The sequence below is a fragment of the Lissotriton helveticus genome, chromosome 7, assembly GCF_964261635.1.
Source record: "Lissotriton helveticus chromosome 7, aLisHel1.1, whole genome shotgun sequence".
Lineage (NCBI taxonomy): Eukaryota > Metazoa > Chordata > Amphibia > Caudata > Salamandridae > Lissotriton > Lissotriton helveticus.
The window spans coordinates 1,199,939,540-1,199,962,304 of NC_136068.1; the positions used below are offsets into that span (position 1 = coordinate 1,199,939,540).

General features: G+C 46.7%; 1 protein-coding gene across 2 annotated transcripts in view; it reads left to right on the plus strand.

Annotated features, from left to right (window-relative positions):
* CRLF3 (cytokine receptor like factor 3) overlaps window positions 1–22,765 on the plus strand; it is a 555,853-nt gene that overhangs the window by 528,721 nt on the left and 4,367 nt on the right. For both annotated transcript variants that reach the window (XM_078654389.1, XM_078654388.1), the window contains one exon: window positions 15,910–16,022. In XM_078654389.1, the coding sequence (XP_078510515.1) occupies window positions 15,910–16,022 (113 nt within the window). The remainder of the gene's footprint in view (window positions 1–15,909; window positions 16,023–22,765) is intronic.

Here is a 22,765-nt window from a genome sequence, read left to right on the forward strand (position 1 = left end):
GCGTTCACCCCCCCCATGACTGCAGGGGTACGCACCGTACCCCTGCGATCATGGGGGGTTCGCACCATACACCTAGCGAACATTGGGTACGCACCGTACACCCAGCGTACATGGGGTTCGGTGCGTACACCCCAAGATCGCGGGGTACGGTGCGTACACCCCATTATCGCAGGGGTACGCACCGTACCCCTGCGAGCATGGGGGGTACGCACCGTACCCGGGGGGGGGGTGTTCCGTACCTGTTTCTGGGCGAACTCTGCTTTTACGGCTGTTTTCAGCTCCCGTAGAAAAAGGATCGTACGGTGAGTACCCATCACGAATCGTACTTGCCAGTTCGGAAAAAGCAGCCGTGACCCGTACAGATGTCGCATAAAGCGGGTTCCAAGGGACATTCGTACGGGGAGTTGATTCGTACGGTCCCTGTACGATTCGTACGGAGTACGGCTCCTGGTACGGATCGTACTTCGTCGTACGTACGGGTGACGTTGCAGGGTACGATTCGTACGGGAAAAACGCTCCGAACGGCAATTCGGAGCGCTTTTTACCGGATCAGAATCGACCCCTAAGTCATCAACATTCAATTCAATAACACTTTATTCGGGTACATATATAACCATACAAGCACATAAAAACGTATTACAAATATTAAAAAGACATATGATGATATATACAGTAATAAACATTGGACCTCATTCATAGACGTAATTTCATTTTTCTTATTATCACATCGCGATTGTTTTCCTACACTTAAAAATATTTTTTAGAAAGGCAGTTACAGAGGCTACTACAAATTCTGTCTCTAATTGTTGAAGAGCCACAAATGCTGGACGACAGTGCTTCATACCATATGTTTTTAAGACCAGAATAATCCATAATTTCCTCTGTACAGAATAAAGTTTGCAGAAAAATACTACATGTATGGTAGATTGATCACAGATATCGTCTCATGGGCATTTGCAGAACTGTTTTGACCAATCATTTACATCTAGAAAGCTTAATGATCTATGCAGAGTACCCAGGCGGAAACGCATCAATAAAAATCTCTCATAGTCATTCGTTATCAGGCATAGGTACGGCTGCAGTCTAAAAGTTGTTAATGAACCGTGGTTTTATTCATTTCCACACATAATCTCTGTTCGCTCAGAAAGCTCAGACATTGATTCTTAAGATCTTTCCTGGACAGCTTAACCATGGTGGGTGGATCATCATAAAATTCTGGATGGCCTAAATTTATATAAGAAAGATTTAATATAAAACAGCCATCTAACTTGTATCACCCCATCCAAACCCATACAGTTTTCTAGAACCCCCGATTGAACTTTGTTTCCTCTGTTGTCCATATCCTATGCCACAACAGAACTGGTTGGATCTTTATGATGTCTTCTAGATATGACACACCTAGTTCTGTGTGGCATATGAAGGAGGAGGTACTGTTAGGGACCATCAACAGAAATCTTAAAAACATGTTTTCAGCTACCTGTTAAGAGCTCACATCCGCATGCCCCCACATGTCAGCTCCATACGATGCGACAGTGACAACTTTCGCTTTATAAATATTTAGTAGTTCCACCGTGGGACGACTGCCTAATTTCCTACTAAAATTTGATAGTGCAGATAAGGTCTTTATATTCAATAGGTGAACAGCCTTTACGACGTGGCTGTTACACCGCCGTGCCGTTACAACGCGGTCTTTTCAACGCAAGTTGGTACCACGACTTGCGCTGGAGGGCGCTGCAGGACAAGGAATTTTTTAATTTACTATCCAACACCTTCCCTACTGTACGTAGGCTGGTGTTGGAATAGTAAATTAAAAAAATCCTAAGTCCGCACCCCCTCCAACGCAAGTCGTGGTAACGACTTGCGTTGAAAAAAACGCGTTGTAACGGCACGCGTTGTAAAAGTACGCGTCGTAATGCCGTACATCCTATACAATAATCTCCTTATTGGATCCCATGCATTCAAATACAATTCCAAGGTAGGAAAATGTCTTTGTACTTTTAATCCGTTTTTTATCAATATAGATCTAGTCCTTATACATCCTGACCCACAGTTAATTGTAAAAGTTTTAGATGAATTGACGGTAAGACCCCATTCCGACATAAAATTTGAAAAACTGGTAACGACCCTTTGGAGTCCCAGTGGTGTACAGGCCATTAGGACCGCATTGTCAGCGTCTAACATTGCGGGAATGGGGCATTTACCAGCTTCCGGTAGGTCCTTACATTCCTGAACTAAAACCGTATCAAGATTATTTATGTACAAAGTGAAAAGAAACAGGGCGAGGACGCAACCTTGTCTCACGTCTCGCTTTAAAGTGTCCAGTGCATTTCCCTCCCGCCCCAAACCGTACCCGTGCCTTTGCCCCTGAATATAACTGCCTTAGAAAATAAATTAAGACTGCTTCAACACCCATCTCCTCTAAAATCATCCAAATCAAACGCCAATGATAAGTCAACGAATGCCAAGTACAACGTTCCCTTGCTTTGATTTACTTATTCCTTAGGATGTTATGGCCCTGCTCAATTGTACCTAACTTCCTGCGGAAACCAAATTGCAGATCGCTTATCACGGTCCGATCCTCCGCCCAGTCCTGAAGTCTATTCAATATTACTCGACCCACATTTTTCACAGTTGAATCCAACAAGGATATTGGTCGGTAACAGACCGGGTCGGCCCGGTCTCCTTTTTTAAAAATTGGTACCAAGATGGATTCATGTCGATACAAAACCAGCAGAGCTACAGGCATTAAACACTTGTGTCATCAGTGGGCCCCATAATACAATATTAGCTTTAAAAATGTCAACAGGAACACAATCCGGCCCTGCTGCCTTCCCACCCAAACCTGTAGCAATGGCCAGGTTTACCTCACTGAGCTCGAAAGAGAGCTCTTTTCCTTGATCCCTCAATAGTATAGCATGCTCATTCTCATCAACTGTATCGTCATGTCACCCTGGGGATAGCTCATCGTACAGAGAGAAGTGCTCTATCCAGGCATGCTCTGAAATTGCCACCTCAATAGTAAGTACCTATCTATAAGGAATGGTGCATTAACTGCCTTCCAAAAGGCACTAGAATCTCTAGCACTAGATGCTTCACGTAAGGCTTTCCATGCCTCTGCTCTTAACATATTTCTTCTACCTTTTAAGGCACACTTCTACTCTCTCCGGGCCTCTCTGATCTTATCCTTGTTTTTTCTTCCATATGCAGGGCGTGCTTAAGCTTTCTGTAAGCCCTTGTACAGCTGGAGTCAAACCATCCTTCTTTCCTTAAGTTTTCTTTCCTTTAAGAGTAAGGGCCTTCTTAATATGGTCTATAATACCATTAAAACCATTGATCATTTCTTTACATGTAGTCTTTTCATCCAGACAGGCCATGATCTTATCATAACAGTTCGTTCCAACATTTATCATAAATTCCTTAGGTTCTATTTTGTCCTAGCATAAAGCATAGCCATTTTGCCTAGATAGGGATATATTCTCCAATATGGGTTTGGGGCTATTCGCCCTACTTATCTCTTGTCTGAATAACAGAATACCCAAACTCTGTGCAAAGTGGTCACTTATGAGTGCAAAAATTAACAATTCTTGAACAGTGCCGGTTTGATACCAAAATAAAATCTATTGTTGAAAATGTTCCGCGACCATTAAAAGTAGGACCAAAAGGAACGGGGGGACTACTTAGAGTGTTTAGCAAATCCTAAATCAAGTTGAAACACAGTCAACATAATTGTCCTCGAATTAGAGAATACAATCAGCATGAGAAAGATAATGTAATGCAGAACAGATAGGAATGCAATAGCAATGTTAGGGAAATTATTGTTTTGAGCAGGGCTGGGCGGAAGTCGCGTAAGATTGAACCAATCTCCGTCCCTCTCCGCAAATTTCCGTTACGTGACACCCGCCCAACTCCCGCCCGCAATATTAAACATTGCTTAAAGCCTAAAATAAGATTTAATAACACTTACCTTATCGCGGGGTCATCTTCCTGGTCTACCGTGCCTTCTTCTTGAAACCGCGCATGCGCATTCTTGGCGAGGAATGCGCTTGCGCAGGCTCCTGCGAGTGTGCGGAGATTTGCCCCGTTTCTCCGTCTTCTTTGCGGAATGCGGAAGGGGCAAATTCGCCGCCCATTCCGTGGGCGGAACGGAAATGTCTGCCCAACCCTAGTTTTGAGTCAAATCCATGTTGATTTGGACCTTAGTCCTGAAAACATTTCCAACATAATAGATAATTTAATCTACAATAAGATTTGCATCCAATTAAAACAAGTTAAAACACTGCATTTCTACTATTAAAACAGGTCCAATTAATGTGACCTATCTGACGAGCATGTCCTGGAGTCAATTCTGTATTAATGTTTTCTACCCAGACAACAGATATCTCGCTAGTGCACGTAATACATCCAGATATCTCATATCCAGTAAAAGGGAGGCAACTTGTCTCCTATTCCTAACTTCATATTTCCTTAGAATGGGTCCCAGCCATAATTTTCAGTGCTTTAAAAACCACAAACAATATAATAAAATGTGGACGGATTCACATTTCATATTCATATCACACTTACAAATCTTGTTACCTTGTAGAACAACTTGAGAAGATGAAGTTAAAACAGGGTTTATACAGCATCTAAATTTTAAAAGTGCCGGTCTTATGGCTTCATTGGATACATTTTCGAAATATGGGTATGTCACGGCCATGATGCACTGTCCGATCACACCGATATCTATGGTCATTTTTCATTTTATTTGCTATATTTGTATTTTCGTTTACCACCGAAACTGTACTCCGCACTGTAATGCTTATCCTATTCCTGTATGCAAAAACTGGGAAAAATAAAGCTTTAAAAATATATATATATATATATATGGGTATATCACTTCCTCCATCCATTTTCTTCTGAAATGGCATACAGATCTCTTATTATCTAGATATCTCATATCATTTCCCCTTGACATGTTTATTGCTATCATTCTTGGTCACTTTTGCTCATTCGCAGTAGTTGGTGCAGGTTAAATGTTGTAGATAACTTATTACATATACCAATAAACCTTTTCCTTACAGAGGTGGTCCATTTTAGTTTGCCCTTCAGAATCTCTGCTTTACACAAAGTAGAGATTTTAAGATAATTATCCTGCTCTAAACAGAAAGTAATTAGCCTGCTTATACAGTAAGTAATCTATTTTGGCTATATGTTGAGTGCAGGATCCTAGTGCGATCACCACGTTGGCCTATGACTAGAGTCGTATTGTTCCTGCTAGGGAGTGTCTATCAGTGTAGTCTATTATCAGCTTGTTAGGGTTGTGCAGTCACAGAGATGTAGTGTGGGAAAATTAGGCTAACAAGGTCTGGTATCATCCCTGGTGTTATTTTTTAATATGAGGGTCAGGACGTCCCATGCAGATACAATGGGATGTTTCTGAAAACCACGTGCCGCCTCCCAAAACAGCACCACAGATTCTGACTTTTATTTATTTATTTATTTATTTTGAAAGTTTTATATAGCGCGAACAAGATCTTTGCAGATATCAGAGCGCTTTACAAGGGCATGGGGATAAAAAATACAGAGTAATAAAGCGTATATACAAAGTAATATATGAGGTAGTTAGGTACAAGGTGCTAGTTACATAGGTGGGTCAAAGGACATGAGGTAGGTCACAGGTGAGGTAGTGTCGGTACACAGTGTATAGACAAACAATTGCGTCAATAGTATAAAGTGCAATAATAAGGAGCATATAGTTGCTTAAGCGTGTTTAGAATATTTAGAGTTTAAAGGTGGGCACAGTTGAGGTGGGTGTGAGCAGGGTGTATAGTCCCACCGGTGCGACAGTAGTAGGGAAGTAAGGAACGTTGAGGTGGAGAGGGTAAAGTGTGCAAAGTCAACCAGGTGCGTCAACAATATAACAATATACATAATCAACCAGGTGCGTCAAACATTATAACAAAATACAAAGAGTGAGCGTATACAGTTACGTAATTCGATAATACGGGTGGTACAATAGACCAGGGTCGGGCAGGACTTACAGAGCAGATTCATGAGTGATACGGAATAATAGATCATGTGTATTTTGCCATGAGGATCGCTTTAACTTCCTTCTTAAAGATTGTGTTGGAGGAGATGAGCCTTGTTTCCGGAGGGAGTGAGTTCCAGATCCTGGGTGCCATTCCTGAAAAGGAGTGTTTATAAGTTTTTTCCTTCCGAAATCTTCGAGGTTTCAGCAAAAGATTGTTTGTGCTTCTAGTAGTTCGGGAGCCACCCGAAATTGTCAGCTTTTGAGTGAGGTAGGCGGGTGAATTCAGGTGCACAGCCTTGTGTGTCATGCATGCGATTTTCAGTTGTATTCTGGCTTCAAAAGGTAGCCAGTTCAGGGATTTAAAGTCCGGGGAGATACGCGAGTGTTTTTTTGATCCTGTGACGAGTCTCGCTGCGGCGAGACTCGTTCCACTCGTCAGTGGATCACTGCTGTTTGCCACTGTGTTGCCCCCGGTAGTGATGATGCTTTCCATCACATTGTGATTGTGCGCAGAGCCATTAGTGTATTGTTCCCCTGATCTTTTGATGCCTATATAGCCCCAGTATCCATCCCCCCCAGCGTACCTAAGTTGTTGCAGCCCGTATCCTCAGTAAGGGTTGTGTATACTTCTGTTCAGAAGATCTGGACCATGGAGCAGGACCAGAAAATGAGTATTAGAGCAGCATGGTTGTTCTTTTTGCTTTTGTCGCCCTTAGTCGGAAGGGTATGCCCAGTGATGGGTCTCGTGCTCACTGTGCCACTGGATTCAAGCTAGCCTGACTGATGATGGGTGATACCCCAAAACCGGCTCCAGGATGCTTGTTTCCGGTCCAGGGAGGACCTGGCCTAGCAATTCAGGCAGGAGTTTTCCCATGGGGAACAGGTTCAAGACTGATTTGCATATGGCTGGGTCCAAACTGGGGTGGCGTGGTGAGCAAATAAATGATGGATTTAATGCAGATCTGTGACTGGGGACGAATGTTTGATTTGTTCAGTATTCCGCCCATCATTTGTTCTTTTTGCTTTTGTTGTCCTAAGTGGGAAGAGTATGTCCAGATGTGGGATCCGTGCTCACCGTGCCACTGGATTCAGGCTAGCCTGGCTGATGACGGATGATACCCCAAAGGCGGTCCAGGATGCTTGCTTCCGGTCCATAGAGGACCTGGCCTGGCAGTTCAGGCTGGACTGTTTCCATGGGGAGCAGGGTCAAAACTGATATGACTGGGTCCAAACTGGGGTAGCGTGGTGAGCAAAAACACAATGGATTAAACCCAGATCTGTGACTGGGTGAACGTTTGATTTGTTCAGCATTCCGTTCATTATTTGATCTTTTTACTTTTGGGTGTGGCAGCAGGGGCATTCTGGTGTTGCTGTGGGGCATATTTTGTTGATACGGGCCAAGGTTAGATAAACTCATTGTAGTATGTCATGTTGTATATATTGGAAGTGCGCATTATGTGCGACCTTCGCTGGGCTCTAGTGATGAATCCAATTTTTTTGTTTGAGGGGCTGGCCCAAGTCAAATTCACATTTCTGGCACAGTGTTGCTAAAGGATCGCAGGTGTTAGCATGTACAGCTTTAGATATTAGGAAACCAGCTTCCAGCATATGGTACCTGTAGTAGTGTAGTGTAGTTGCTGGGTAGGTGGTTCTGTGTGTGCCATTCCCCATTGATACCCCAATTCCCCAACCAGAGGGATTTTAGAGGAGCATGGTGTTACCTCGAAGAGGCCCAAAGTGGGATATCTGCAGTAGTTTGTTCATATATTTTGGCAGCGGGATTTCAGGAGGAAAAGTGCCCAAACAGCTGTCAGGGCATTCCATTCATTTCCTCCTCTCACCTCAGTCAAATTGCAAACAGCTAGCCAGCAGGGAGCCACCGGAGTTGTGCCGCCAGGTAGTAATACTCAAAATCCTGGGCTCCCAAACCTCCCCACTTTGTTGGGAGCTGTAGCTCTGCCAGTGCCACCCTACGTTGTTCACTATCCCAAAGTAAATTCCCCAGCATAGTATGTAGCATGCGGAATGTGCTCCGGGGGACACAAATCAGTAGGTTGACAAAATTATAAAGTAGCCTGAACAGCATGACTATTTTGGAAAGGGCGACAGACCCTCTACCGTCATAGGGAAAGAGCTCACCAAATTAATACCTAATAAATCACGACTGGCGTGATACACATTAATGCCTAAGTGTCTGAATGTGGAGGGCTCACACCTATTAGTATAGACTTGCACTACCATGTCATGTACGAGGCAGGTGGGGTTGAGTTCGAAGAAGCATGTTTTGTTCCAGTTTAACCACAGGTCAGATGCAGACTTGAACTCCAGTACACCCGCTATGTCTGCCACTCCCTTGCCTATGTCCTTATTATAATAAGATATTGTCCACACAGAGGGACACTGCATGTATCTCTCCACTGATCGGCATGCCCTAATTCCTCCCAGACTGGTGTATACGGTATGCAAGGGGATCAATCGCAAATGCAAACCACAGCAGCTAGAGCAGGCTGTCCTGGTGTGTGCTGGGACCCACCATGAAGGCATTAGAAATTTTCCTGTCAATTTTCACTCTTGCCGTTGGCCTGGTGTAGAGGAGCTTAATCAGCCTGATCATTTTGACTCCCGACTCCATCGTGCTCAGTGCTTTCAGTGTATACTCCCGATCCAGCGCTGTAATGTAATTCTCCAGGTCCAAAACCAAGCAGGCTGAAAAGGGTCATAAGGCTAAGGCCTCTTCCAGTAGTCTGTGCTACCTGTGGATATTAAGGGAGGTGGATCTACCAGCAATTAAACCATTCTGCTGAGCATGTACATTATGTCCAGCAACCTCCTCCTCACCAATAATTTGCTAAGGATCTTATAGCCAACATTCTGACCTAACATGGCAAGTGGGCGATAGAAGGGACTTCGATTGGATCACGCCCCAGCCTAGGAAGAGAAACCAAAGAGGCTTCACACATGGATCACAATAATTCACCTGTGGCTACAATGGATTGTACTCTTCTGCCATTTTCGGGGTCAATAAATCCTCGTAAGTTTATTAAAATTCTATTGGTAAGCCACCTAAACATGGTGTTTTGCAGGTTGTGAGTTTTGAATGGGCCTCCGTATTTCGTGCTCTGTAATTGGGCAGTTTAGGGTTTCACTATGTTGGCAGGGTAATCTGATAGAGGAAGTCATCCATGTGTGGTTGTCGCGAGCGATCCATCAGACATTATAGGGCTCGGTAATGGGTACCAAATACTGTGTGTATCGCACCTTGTGAGAACACTACAACGTCTGAGAAAAGGCAGATGGTAGTAGTGGGTTGGTGATGGAATCTTGCTGAATTAAGAAATTGAGCAAGTGGCCAGATGTATCCCCTTTGGCATGCGGTTTTGCATAGCATGCCATTATCTGTTTGGTGGAAGGATTCGATCAACAGGCGTGGAGCTTACATGCATCAGGCAGGTCACCTCGAACTTGCTCGTTCCCTACCGCAGCCACGTAAGGAAACCTCCGACTGGGTCATTTCCTAGTGGATTGTGGCCCTCGGACCACTGTTTTGAGCGTTTCTCACTTGAGAAGATGGGTGGAAGCCGTGTTATTGTTTTCTGCTGTGTAGTGGGTGATAGCTTTACTGAGGGTTTGGTGAAAGGCTTGATCTTCTAGTATGGTTGGCAGGAGCCTCCAGGTTGGGACAGGCGATATAAGTCTCCCCCAGTTAAATTGCAGGAGTAAGAGTCTGTGATCAGAGACAGTTTTGTATAAAATACAATGCAATGGAAACTCGCATCTTTGTGGCAGGATGACACAGAAGGCAATCTAGCCGGAAGAGGGGGTTGCATGGGGGAGAAAAAAATGAGTTATTCTCTAGTATTGGGTGTAAGCCCTCCAACTGAAGTGACTGTGTCAACCATTGTTGGAAGCGTTTGGCGACTTTAGATGGAAGTGTTTAGGGTAGTGGTGGGTGGGACCAGTCAAGCATTGTGTCTAGGACACAGATCAAATCCCCCTTGATTACACTGCAGAGGTGGGACCAGCTTACCAGTTGTACTCTTCAAATACAACAGTAACTGTAGTTGGTCCGTGTTCGGTGAGGGCACACTGCCCTGTAATATCGCCATGCCATCTAGGATCCCTTCCATAAACACTTAATGCCCGCTGCATTTAAAGGGGACTATAGGTCCAATCCTGACTATTGCCCCCTCCCACAACCTGAATGGGTTGTTCAATAACAAAGACCCCACCAGCGCTTCTGGAGCCGGCGATCTTCTCCCTTGCCAATGTGAGTTTCCTGTAGGAAGGCGATGTGTGCCCTTCTATGCTTGTGGTATGCATGTACGGCATATCATTTCCTGGTGGTGCCCATGCGCCAGACCTTCCATGTTATGAATGTTATTCTAGCCCTAGCGTGTGGTAGTGTGTTGTAGTGGGAGGTCTTGGGGCTCAAGACCCATTGTGATGCACCTGGGCCCCTCTGACACCCCCAACTGTTAAATGGTGATCAGGCTTACAAGAACAAAATCTCCCATCCCCAAGTCGGCAGAGCAACATTTGGTCATCCAAACTATAAAACTGTAATGTTGCAGCCACAATAAGTGGCGCATAAATTCCCAAGGGTCTTGCAGGAGATGGGGTCGCTATTAGCGTGGTCTCTGCTGTGTGAAACATGGCAGCACAGTCAGGCCTTCTAGCAGGAGAGATGTGCTAGCGGTCTATGGGATAATTGTCCATTGGTAAATGTGAGCTAATAGCGAGACCCTCCCGTATGTTACATGCCAGAGTCGTAAAGGGACAAGCAGAGTTTATCCTGCCATGGTGTGGGGCAGGGCCCAGCATCCGCCTCCCGGGTGAGCGGAGGGAGGTGCAGCGGCAGACCCAGTGCTTAAATTATGTCCGTAGAGGTTTGGTGCCAGAAATATCATTACATGTGCATTTTCAATTGTGATTCGACCTGCCTACCTGGTACGCCTAGTATTGCTCTTTGTCTCTGTAGTTCAATATTTTGGCTATTACTGGCCTAGGATCCTCCTCAATCTCAACCAAATTTGTAACAGCCCAACACACGACAAGGGTGCAACTCTCGACCTAATAATCTCCAAAGCAAACTCCACCCTGCTCGACTCGATACTCCCTTGCGACTGGTCTGACCATCATGTCATCTCTTTCCAAATCTCTGAAACCATTACACGACTCCCTACACAACCTCTGAGAACCAAGATCTGGAAGAGAAACCTTGAAAACGTTGGATCTGCCCTCACAGCCTTAGATAACTCTAACCCTCTTAATCCCCCGGAAGACCTGGCTGATGTTCAGGGGCTGACAAATCACTACTTTCATTCCATGAACAACCTCCTAGACAAAATTTCCCCATTGCAACTGAAGAGAACCTCCTCAAAAGATTCCAAACCATCGTACGATGGGAGGCTAAATGATGACAGACGCTCTCTTAGAGTAATTGAACGACGCTGGAGAGCTACACCCTCAACTGACCTCCTCAAACTTCTCAGAACTTCCAGAAACGCTTATTTCAGAAAAATCAGAAAATCTAAAACCGACTTCTTCAGATCTCAACTAGACCATGCCAAGAACCGCCCCAAAAAACTCTTTGATCTTATCAAAGCCCAAACCAAGAACCCACCTAATGTCCTCAACACCAACGCTCTCTCTAATCCCACCTGTGATGAATTTGCCTCCTTCTTCGCCTCTAAGACAGAATCCATCGAATCTGATCTACTCAAGGACCTAATATCCATCACAGACTTGAAAGAGAGCCCATCTCAGTCCCTAGACGGGGCCCTAGCTAATGACCTCCCGTTATTCAAACTAAAAAACAATGCATCGTGGTCCCACTTCAACACTTACAGTGAAGACACCATACTAAAGATGTTAAACGCGCTGAAACCCTCCAATCACTTCACAGACCCGCTACCAGCAAACTACACAAAGGACTTCATACCTCTCCTTCTACCCATCTGGACCAAGATCATTAACACTTCCCTTCTTCAAGGATCCATTCCTGACACCCTGAAAATGGGGCAGGTCTCGCCTATCCTAAAGAAACCCACAGCCAACCCCTCGGACCTTAATAACTATCGTCCGATCTCTAAAATCCCTATGCTAGCCAAATTCCTGGAAAAATGCGTTACCATACAACTGAACAGTCACATTGCTCGTTTCAACCTGCTGAACCAATTTCAATCTGGTTTCAGAGCAGGTCACAGCACAGAAACAGCCATGACACATATATTAGACGACACTCTAAAAATCCTTGACCAAAATGAAGCCTGTCTTCTAATCCTACTCGACCTGTCATCAGCTTTTGACACCGTCAAACACGACAACCTGCTGAATCTCCTGAAATACAGAATGGGTTTGTCTGGAATTGTATTAAACTGGTTCGCCTCTTTCCTCCAAAATAGATCCCAAAGATTCACGGTCAACCAATCCCTGTCCACCCCCTCGTCTGTCACGCTAGGAGTCCCACAAGGCTCCTCCCTCTCTCCCACCCTATTCAACCTTTTCATGGAACCACTCACTGATCTTCTCAGCCACTCCAAAAAACACTTCCACATGTATGCTGACGACACCCAATTATACATCAAAATCCACTCTCTGGAAGACATCAAATCACTCAACACCACACTACAAAAAACCCAAATTTGGCTGGCCGAAAACCACTTGAAACTGAACTCCCTCAAAACTGAATTCCTTGTTATCGCTCCCCCTAACAAAACTCACACTATCATAGACTGGATGAAACACCTAACAGCTCTCAATGGACAACCGCTCATAGTTGACTCAGCAAAATCTCTAGGGGTTACGCTGGACAGCAACCTAAATATGCAGAGACACGATGAAGCACCTAACAGCTCTCAATGGACAACCGCTCATAGTCGACTCAGCAAAATCTCTAGGGGTTACGCTGGACAGCAACCTAAATATGCAGACACACATCAGCATCGCTACAAAAGGAGCCAACTTCCACCTAAAGACCCTGCGAAAACTGAAACCCTATCTGCTCGCCTTCGATCTCAAACAAGCAGTTCAAGCCCTAGTTATCCCATGCCTGGAATATGGAGCAGTAACCTTATGCGGACTCCCTAGGTCATCGACAGCCCCGCTAAGAGCCTCGATAAACTCAGCGGCGAGTCTCATCACAGGTTCTAAGAGAAACGCCCACATATCCCCAGACCTGAGAGCCCTCAACTGGCTACCGTTTGAAGCCAGAATTCATTTAAAAATAGCTTGTATGACTCATAAGGCCCTCTACCACAACGCCCCACACTACCTAGCCCAGAAATTGGTGCTCTCTGCGGGCAGCAGAGCTTCCAGGAGTGCCAAGACTCTGCTACTACAACCTCAACGATTTGCCAAGAAAAAATATATAACCGATCCTTCTCTGGTTTGGCTTCGAGGATATGGAACGGTTTGCCCACTGAAACCAGAATGAACCCTTCCTCTACCGCCTTCAAAAGAGAAGTGAAAGCTATCCTCATGGCTCTATTCACGTGAACTCTATGTCTACTCCTTGCACTGTATTACCTGCTTCTCTTCGTTCATACTCGTCCTTCTCTTTATCTTTGTTGTTTTGCTCTAGCTAAGCACCTTCCTCTCTTGATCTAGACGGATGTATAACTTACCTATTTTGTGTTATCCTATATCATAATATATCGTATATTTACTCCACTTGCCCTGTAAAGCGCTCTGATATTTCGCAAGAGTCTGGTTCGCGCTATATAAAACGTTCAAAATAAATAAATAAATAAAAATAAAGAGGAGGACCCCCCGTGGACGACAGCGGGCAGCTTCCTGATGCACCCATTCAACAATGAAGTGGGGAGACAGGCAGTTGGGCACCACAGGTTGAGATCCAATTTTCTACAAAAGCAGTGGGACTGGCACCTTCTACACTTTTAGGGAATCCCACAATGCGGACATTGTTATGCTGGGAGCGGCCCTCCTTATCTTCAACCTTGTTTTCAGGGTATAGGATCTTGTCCATAAGATTAAGGATCTTGTTGCTAGGGTCAGTGTGTTGGGCTGGAGATCACTCGGTCAGAAAGTGAAAGCATAACTGGGAAACAAAGTGGACGGTCAGAACGTTTTCTCAGATCATCTCTCAGAAGCCCCAATTCAATCACCACTGCGTCCACTTTGTTTTACAATTCCTATCTGGTGCTTTATATTGCACAAATGATCAAGTCTATTTGTTCTGACAAGTACTCCGACATGGGCTCCATCGTCACAGGGAAGTCCAAGGGGTTACCAGAGGACGATACAGACTGCTGTGTGCCATCAACCAGATCCCCACTCTCAAGGGTGGCCCTACTGATCTTGTTTCTCCCCATCAGTCTCACCCCTTCCATGCCCCCCCAGGGGGCTTCAAGCTCAGGTCGCTGATCTGGGGCCCACACACCTCCCACGGGTCCTACCGACCCACTGGGATAGCGAGTCTGTATCTAACGGTTGCAGCAAAGTAGGCCCCCAGTGCAACAGCAGGCAGAGAAGCCTAAGCCTGCAGGGAACCTCTCATACTAGTCTTCCCACACTCACCTTAAGGGCACAGACAGTGTCCAGTGATCTGCGGTGACTGACAGTTGTGCGCTCTGTGGCTCTGCTGCGAAGGCGGATACGCAGAAAGCTAGGGAGGTGAGCAATTCAGTCCTCACACCTCTCGGTCCTGCTCTTTCCTCCGTACCGCCCAGGACCCAAGGTGATACATACCTCTCTCTGGGCTGGGGTGGGGGAGAAGAACAGAGGCTGCCTATGTGGCACCCCCGTAAGTCCAAAGCACCACTCGCCACCTTTCCCTGAAGGTGCAGGAGTTTTTCAGCATCCTACGCAGCAGGCCATGCTCGGCGTGGCCCAGTAACACTCTCCAGCTGTTGTCCAGTTCCCCCCGGGTGATGGGGTCATCCTATACATTCACGACCCCTCCAGGTGTCCCCAGGCTGGGTGTCGGACCTGAGACGGTCAATGCCTTGTGGATGATGCAAAATGAAAGGTCCCTGACCTGGACCTCTAAGTCACCATCTTGCGCCTCTTGGCCATGCTCTCAACCTGCAGTTCTTTACACCAGCTATATTGATCTGTATGTTTGTACCTCTTCTGACAGTTCCTCATTATTGGGTTGTTGTAAAAAGGAATCCATCAGTAAGATTCAGCATTGGCTCCGAGATGGGAAGTGTATCAAAACCTGAATGAGAGTGTCTGTGTTGGAGTTATGTGACTGACACTGCCTCTACAGATTTCGTGTGTTACATCAGGGGCCTCCAGTCTGTAGAAAATATGTGGCCCTAAAACAGAAAAGCATATAAATACATAATCCCACAGGGTCCCTACAATACTATTGGTGGATTCTACATCTGTAATTCAAGATAAGCTGTGAATTTAAATGCTTATTTTACAAACAAATTTCACTATTTCTTGAACATTTAAGACTCACCCATAGCAAGGTTTATAAATCACCAACTATATTATGTTATGTTAAATTTACTTGTCTTGGCTGTATGCCAAAGCATTTTGATGCTGCTTGATAATGTCAGGATAACATCACCTAGCATAGTTGATAAAGGTAGAGCACTAGAGAGTATATAGTCAAGTCGTTAGGAGTTTCCTAAATTTCAGTAGCAAGCATTCAAGTTGAAAAGGAAGAGAAATCCAAATCTTCACCGAACCAGAAGAAACTAATTACAGATAAAATTGTAAAGAACAGTGCCTCTGCCATACATGCTAGCATTATTAGTTTTTGGGTTAAAAAAAAAAGTAACAAAGTCCTGTTCAGGACATATGTGTCCTAGCCATACACGTACCAGTTTTCCCTCATTTGCATTGAACAATAATCATACTTTTGTTCAATACCTTTTCTGTATATTCTAAAATACAAAAAGTAAACCAAGCTTTTTTCCTTACAGAATTGAAACCATTGGTCAGACTGATAAGAGAGACAGCATTGGCGTATGTGTGGAGCAGCTGATTGGATATGAATCTTTACAGCGGGACAAGGCAGTGTGCATTAGTACAAATGGTAAGAAAATTCTGGTTAATTTGACTGCACAGTACGCACCACTTTAAAATGCCCTTTTACTTGAAGAACATGTCCATAAATTAAAAGTTGCCCATAGTTGGTTTAGAGGGGCTGGATCCATATCTGATTTTCCTGACAACCTTATGTAAATTATTTCCATATAGATTAAATTGACATGAATATCTTGAAAATCTCAAGTCCTCGGATAACCCAGCCATAGCTCTGCTTGAAAATATCCATGAGCACTGAGAAAAGGAGAACCACGCTGAGTGACCAATTGGCAACCACACACTTGGCTACAAAAATCTTTAATTTCAGTGAATGTTGCTATTATTATTAGTGACTCACTAATTCATTTGTGTGATGCCTGAAGTTTTTTTACACCTACATAATGTATTTTACTAAAGTGGAATGATTGTGGCCATACATACTCACAGGCTTGAAAATTATGCTTGCAGATTTGTAACTCTTGGGTATTTTTGATATTAAAGGGTAAGCTAAATCAACACATTATGTATTATAATTGTGCTAGAGTTTTGTTATGGACACAATTGTCAGTTTAAAAAGTGACCTTTGATGTTTAATCAATAATTTATAAAGCGCGCCAAAACACACACTTGGGTCTCGAGGTGCTGGAATAGTATTATCTGCTGCATGGTGGTGTGATCACAACCAGGTCTTGAGTTGGAGTAAAGGTGCGATTCTGAGGTGGAGGGAGAAGACATTCCATGCCTTGGCTTCCATGTGCAAAAAGGAGCGCCCTCCACTGTTGATTCGGCAGATCAGTGAGGTGTCTGTGAGGAAGAGGGAGGCGGATCGGAGGTGTCTGGTCAGTTAGTGGAAATGCAGGCGTTTGTTGATGTATGCAAGACCTTTGTTGTGCAGGGCTTTGTAGGCATTGGTCAGCATCTTGAACTGACATTTCTTCTGAATCGGGAGCCAGTGTAGTTTCTTGAGATGGGGTGTGATGCGAGTCCTTCTAGGGAGTTTGAGGATGAGTCTTTCTCCTGAGCCTTGTATTGTTGGAAGTTTCTCCATAGGAGAGCTGTGAGGCCTACATAGTGTGTTTCCGTAGTCCAGTCTGATTGTGATGAGGGCCTGCGGGACAGTTCTGGTGTCAGTTGGGAAGGGTATGGAAGCAGGTGGAAGAGACTGTGTTGATCTGTTTCTTCATGGATAGCTTGCTATCAAAGATGATGCAGAGGTGGCGGGTTTGGTCTGTCGGGGTGGGCCAAGTTCTGCAGGCCACCATGCTTTGCTGCAGGGCGAGGTGTTGTTCCCAAAGATGAGGGCTTCAATCTTGTTCATGTTGAGTTTGAGACAGTTGTCCTTCATCCAGTCTGTGTTCCTCATGCATTTATGGAAGTTCTCTTTGGTGGTGGAGGGATCTTCTGACAGTGAGAGCTTGTGCTGGGTGTAGGAGATGATGTGGAGTCTGTGTGATCTGACGATGTCAGCCGGGGGTGGGGGGTGTCATGTAGGCATGTAAGAGGGTGAGGCTGAGGGACGATCCTTGGGGTACTCCGCAGATGATCCTCTTGGGCTCTGAAGTGAAAGGTGGAAGACGGATCCTCTGGGTTCTGCCAGTGAGGTACAAGGTGATCTACCGGAGGGTGTCTCCCTGGATCCCTGTGTGGTGAAGTCTGTTGATAAGGATGTGGTGGGAGGCAGTGTTGAATGTGGTGGACAGGTCTTGGTGGATTAGGGCAGCCATTTCTCCTCAGTCAGGAAGGACTCTGATGTTGGTTGCTACGATCAGGGCTTCTCTTGTTGCTATGGTTAGCTCTAAATCTGGATGTATAGGGGTCCAGGAAGTTGTGGGCTTTTAGGTGCGTTGCTGGTTGATGGCTTTCTCGAGGACTTTTGATGGGTAGAGGAGTTAAGAGATGGGCTAGTAGTTCTTTGGTTTGGTTGGGTTGGCTAACGGTTTCTTCAGGAGGGGTCTCGTATAACTTTGCTGTGTTTCCAATCTTCTGGAAAGGTGACCACAGAAATGGAGGTGTTTAGGACCTTCCCGAGCTCATCGCCGATTGTCATTGCTTCAGAGGTTGAAGACGTGGTGGAGGCATGGGTCTGTGGGTGCTCCCAAGTATATGGAGTTCATAATAGAGATTGTGTCTTGTGTAGCGAGTGGTTTCCAGTGGGTGGGCAGATGTTTTGGGACTGAGAACACGGTTGTGAGCTGGTTGAAGCCGTCGGCTGCGGAGGGTTGGTGTTTGAGGTTTTTGTAGATCGTTGTCACATAGTTTCTGGGAGGGAATAATGTTCTCTGTGGCTGTTGGACTGGAGAACTCCTTCACAATTTGTCCTGGCTTCAGTGCAGTCTGCCAGGGCGTTCTTTTTGGTTTCTTTCAAGCAGCCGTGGTATTGGTTGAGTGCGGTCCTAAAGGCAGTAGGGTCTTCAATTTTTTTGCTAATGCACAACTTATTTTCCAGTTGTCTACAGTTGCATTTGGAGGAGTGAAGTTCCTTGGTGAACCAGCTAGCTTTTTTGAGCAATCCTTTGCCTGTCTTGACTGGGACGATGGTGTCGGCGCAGTCCGTGATCCACTAAGAGATTTTTTTTGCTGCTTATTCTGGGTCATGTGGAATCTGGGATGTGGGAGTGGAGAGTGTTGTTCAACTAGTCTTTTGATACCTGTTTTATACAATATGGGGAGGAGGTGAGTGTATAGTGTCGGAGTGGGTGGGTCATGCAACAGTGAAGTGGACGCTGTAGTGGTCAGTCCAGGTGAGTTGAGTGGCGTGGTTATATCTGACTCAGTCACTTGAGGTGAATATGGGGTCGAGCATGTGTCCTGTGATGTCGAGAGGGGTCGGAGACAATCTGCTTGAGGCCGATGTTGCTCATGCTTTCCAGGAGTTCAGTGGTGTTGACGTCACTGGAGTCAGCGAGCTGGAGGTCCATAGGCAAGAGTGCCTCTGGTGGTGGTTTTTCCGTGTGTGTGGAGTGGTAAGTTGACCTGTTCCATAATTGGGGTCGGGCAGTCTGGAGAAATAGTGACTGTGCTTTGAATATGATGCATTGGAGTTGTGTTGTTGTGGTTTCTGTCGGAGTAACAAATGCAACCATGTTTGCTGTGTCCCTGGTGTTTTTGAATGCTTCAGTGCTGAAGGTATGGTGATCTTGTCTTCAGGATAACTGTCCTTTGGTTGTACGTTTGACATGTGTGGCAGCAGTGGATGTTGGTGTGTCTCAGGTCCAGGGCTCTGAGGTCTGCGGAGTTGCAGCTTTGTGGGGAGGAAAATCCAGGCATTCTGGCTCTGAGCGCTGTCCAGACGCGGATGGGCGCAGACAGGCTTGCCTTTGGCATGGCTGCCATAAATAGGACTGGGAGGTGGGAGGGCCGGCAAGGAGGTGAGGGTAGGAGCAGCAAAAGGCGGGAGAAACAGCATCCGCAACTCAAAAAAATACTTTTAAATAGCTGGTTTAACAACAGTGAAATAAAATGAATCAGAAATTAGGTTATAAAACAGAACGATAATGCCAAAACATAGCAACAATGGCAAGCAAAAACAGCGAAACATTGTAATTCCACAGCGGGATCGATCCGGGGGTTTCAGGGGCTCTGGAAACTGCACCACAGTACCTTCGTCAGGGAGCCAGGCAGAGAATGATTGGCAGCAGGGAAGCGGTGGACTGGACTACGAGGTGTGGTATCCCGCTACGCCAGGATACTCAAGGTGCGTGTGATAGGCCGCAGACACATGTGTGAGACAAATGACGGATGCTGACACTGTGGTTTGTTACTGGGCCAAGACCCGAGCGGTCGAGAGCCCCTTTATTTAAACCCTCGGGCGAGCCCGCCCTCGGGGTACGTGCGTGCGTGTGTGGTTTGCATGGATGGGCCGGGTGGCTCCGTCACTGATGTAATATCCCCAGCGGTCTAGTGGTTGCACGCACACACGCATCCACACATCCGCAGGCCAGGCGTGGCCTGCGGGTTTGAATAAAAGGAGGACGCCCGCTCGGGGACTTCACTTCCGACTGTGACAGTGTGTGTGCCTGTAGTCTGTTTGCTGCTCCTGCACGCTCCGGCCCACGCGCACAAACGCCAGAACCAGTAGGCCAGCAGTGACCAGGGTGGTCAATCAAGGCCACAACCCAAAACACAACATTGGCGAGGAGCGGAGGGGGCCCAACCCTCGCCCGTGCACCGGAGACCGAAGCGGAGCGCCCTGCTCCTTCACGCGGCCCTACCGCACACCTGTCTGTGGCATCTGCCCTGCCTGACTCTTCACCTGGCCGCCCCTGCCGCTGTACATCGGTGTCGCTGGAGGTCCCAGTGGCTGCCCCCAAGAGCCGGCGTGTCGGGAGGTGGAACCGGACCGGCAGTGCTACCAGTTGCCATACCTCACGCATCTCGCGTGAGTCGCGGGTACGCGTGGAGCCCTACCAAAACTCACGCATCTCGTGTGAGAAGCTGCAGAAATCTCCTGGGGGCCCCAACTGCGCCCTGAAGGGAGTGTGGGCGGTGTCCTGCCTCGCGGAAGGTTTCCAGCAACTCTACACACCCAGACGCCCGTGGAAAAGCTCGACGGAGCTGAAGTAGGCCGCCCACGGCCACGTGGTCGATGAGCAGGAGGGAACGCTCGGCCGAGGCCCGCACTATCCCGACAAGCCTGCAATAAGGGGGAAGAGGGGGTGATCATCCTAACAAAACCCTACCATGGCGGATGACGACGCGCCAGCGGCCACCATTAACATTCCGTTCCAACATGCCGCATCTGGGGTCCTACCACCGTTCAGCGAAATGGAGGATCCGTCTACGGCATCCCCACGTTGGAAAATATGGCTTGAGAACTGGAAAACTATTTTGTGGTCATGAGGGAGACCGACAAAGCAGTGAAAAGGTCCCTATTGCTACACTATGAAGGAGATGAGATCTTCAAACTTTTCAAACACCTGCCCAACACTGGGGCGGCTGATAATTATGACGCTGCTGTCACTGCCCTCAACGGTCATTTTGACCCTCAGCTGGACCTAGACTTTGAAGTCTTCAAACTGGGACAGGCACGTCAGAGGGAAGGCGAAACCATGGACCGCTTTTATGCTCGCGTGAGGGAAGCACCTGTACTGATGAGGATCAACCGAAGGCCATACTGAGACAGATCATTCAAGGATGTCGGGACAAGGCACTAAGAGGATCAATACTGTGCAAGCCAGGGATCTCACTCGAGGACATCCTAATCTTGGCCAGATCACATGACCTCTCGGCCGTCAGGGCCACCGCGATGGAACAAGCACTCCACAAACCCCAAGGTAAAACAGAGGCCATTAAGAGTGAACGTGCAGACGCGGTTGAGGACCCAGCCACAAGGACCACCCCAAAAGGAATACCGGAAAGACCAGTCCCGAACACGGTGTGGGTGTTGCGGACACGAGCCACATGCGGCCAAAGACTTCCCAGCTCAGGGCAAAGCCTGCTCAAATTGTGGGATTCCAAATCATTTTGCGACTGTGTGTCGAAGACGAAACACCTCAAAGACCTTCAAAAAATCACACACACCTACCAAAGCAATTCGGCAGTTGTCGGTAACTGATCCACCACCACCGAAAACAGAGAAATATCTACCCACAATGGACGAAGATTCGGAGTCCGAGGATGAAGAGGCGTACATTGTCTCTTTTGCGCGGGAACTCAAACAGCGGCGAAGGCTGCAGCTGCCGTGCGTTGTACAGATGGCCGGAAACGAAATTAAGGCGGTAATCGATACGGGGCCACTGTGAACGTCATGGGTTTGCAACAATTCAGAAAACTACGCCCGCGCCCTCAGGTGCTACCGTCCAAAACGAGAATATTCGCATATGGAGCCGATACACCACTACCCCTCAAAGGCAAAATCACAGTACCCATCAAGGCTGATGAATGGGAGGTGATGGCGACGATCCACATAATTGACAGAGAGGCCGACACTCTGCTAAGCAGCCACAAGGTCGAAGACCTAAAGTTAATAGCGTTCGCCAAGCGTATCAGAGCACACCAGGTGGACGAGCTACTGGGACGATGCCCCAAACTCTTCACGGACCTGGGCTGTATAAAGTGTGAACCAATCAAATTGCATATCGATAGATCAATCACTCCCATCGCCCTACGACATCGCCGGATTCCGTTCCACCTACGGCCACTGGTGGAGAGAGAACTTGAGAAGCTGGAAGGTTTAGGCGTCATTGAAAAGGTCACTGGACCCACTCCGTGGGTCTCCCCAATGGTTATTGTGGAAAAGCCAAAACAACCGGGAGAAACCCGGTTGTGCATTGACATGCGACTGCCAAACACCGCAATCCGGAGGGAGCGACACCTGACCCCTACCATGGACGACATCATTGTGGACGTAAATGGGTCAAAGTGGTTTTCGAAAATTGATCTGAACGCAGGATACCACCAGCTACCATTGGCAGAGGAGAGTCGTTTTATCACCACATTTAGCACCCACCTTGGACTACGACGGTACAAGAGGTTGAACTTTGGTATCTCCTCGGCGGCAGAGGTGTTCCAAAACACCGTTAGAGAGCTTCTGTCCGGTCTGCCTGGGGTAGTCAATGTCAGCGATGACATTCTGATCCATTCCGCCACCGCTTCGGAACATCACAAACATCTCCGGGACGTCCTGAGGAGACTGAGTGCCCATGGAGCAACACTTCACAAGGAAAAGTGTCAGTTTTTCCAGCCCTCCATAGAATTCTTTGGGTACGTCTTCAATCAGGAAGGTATCCAGGTAGACCCGAGGAAGTCCAAGGC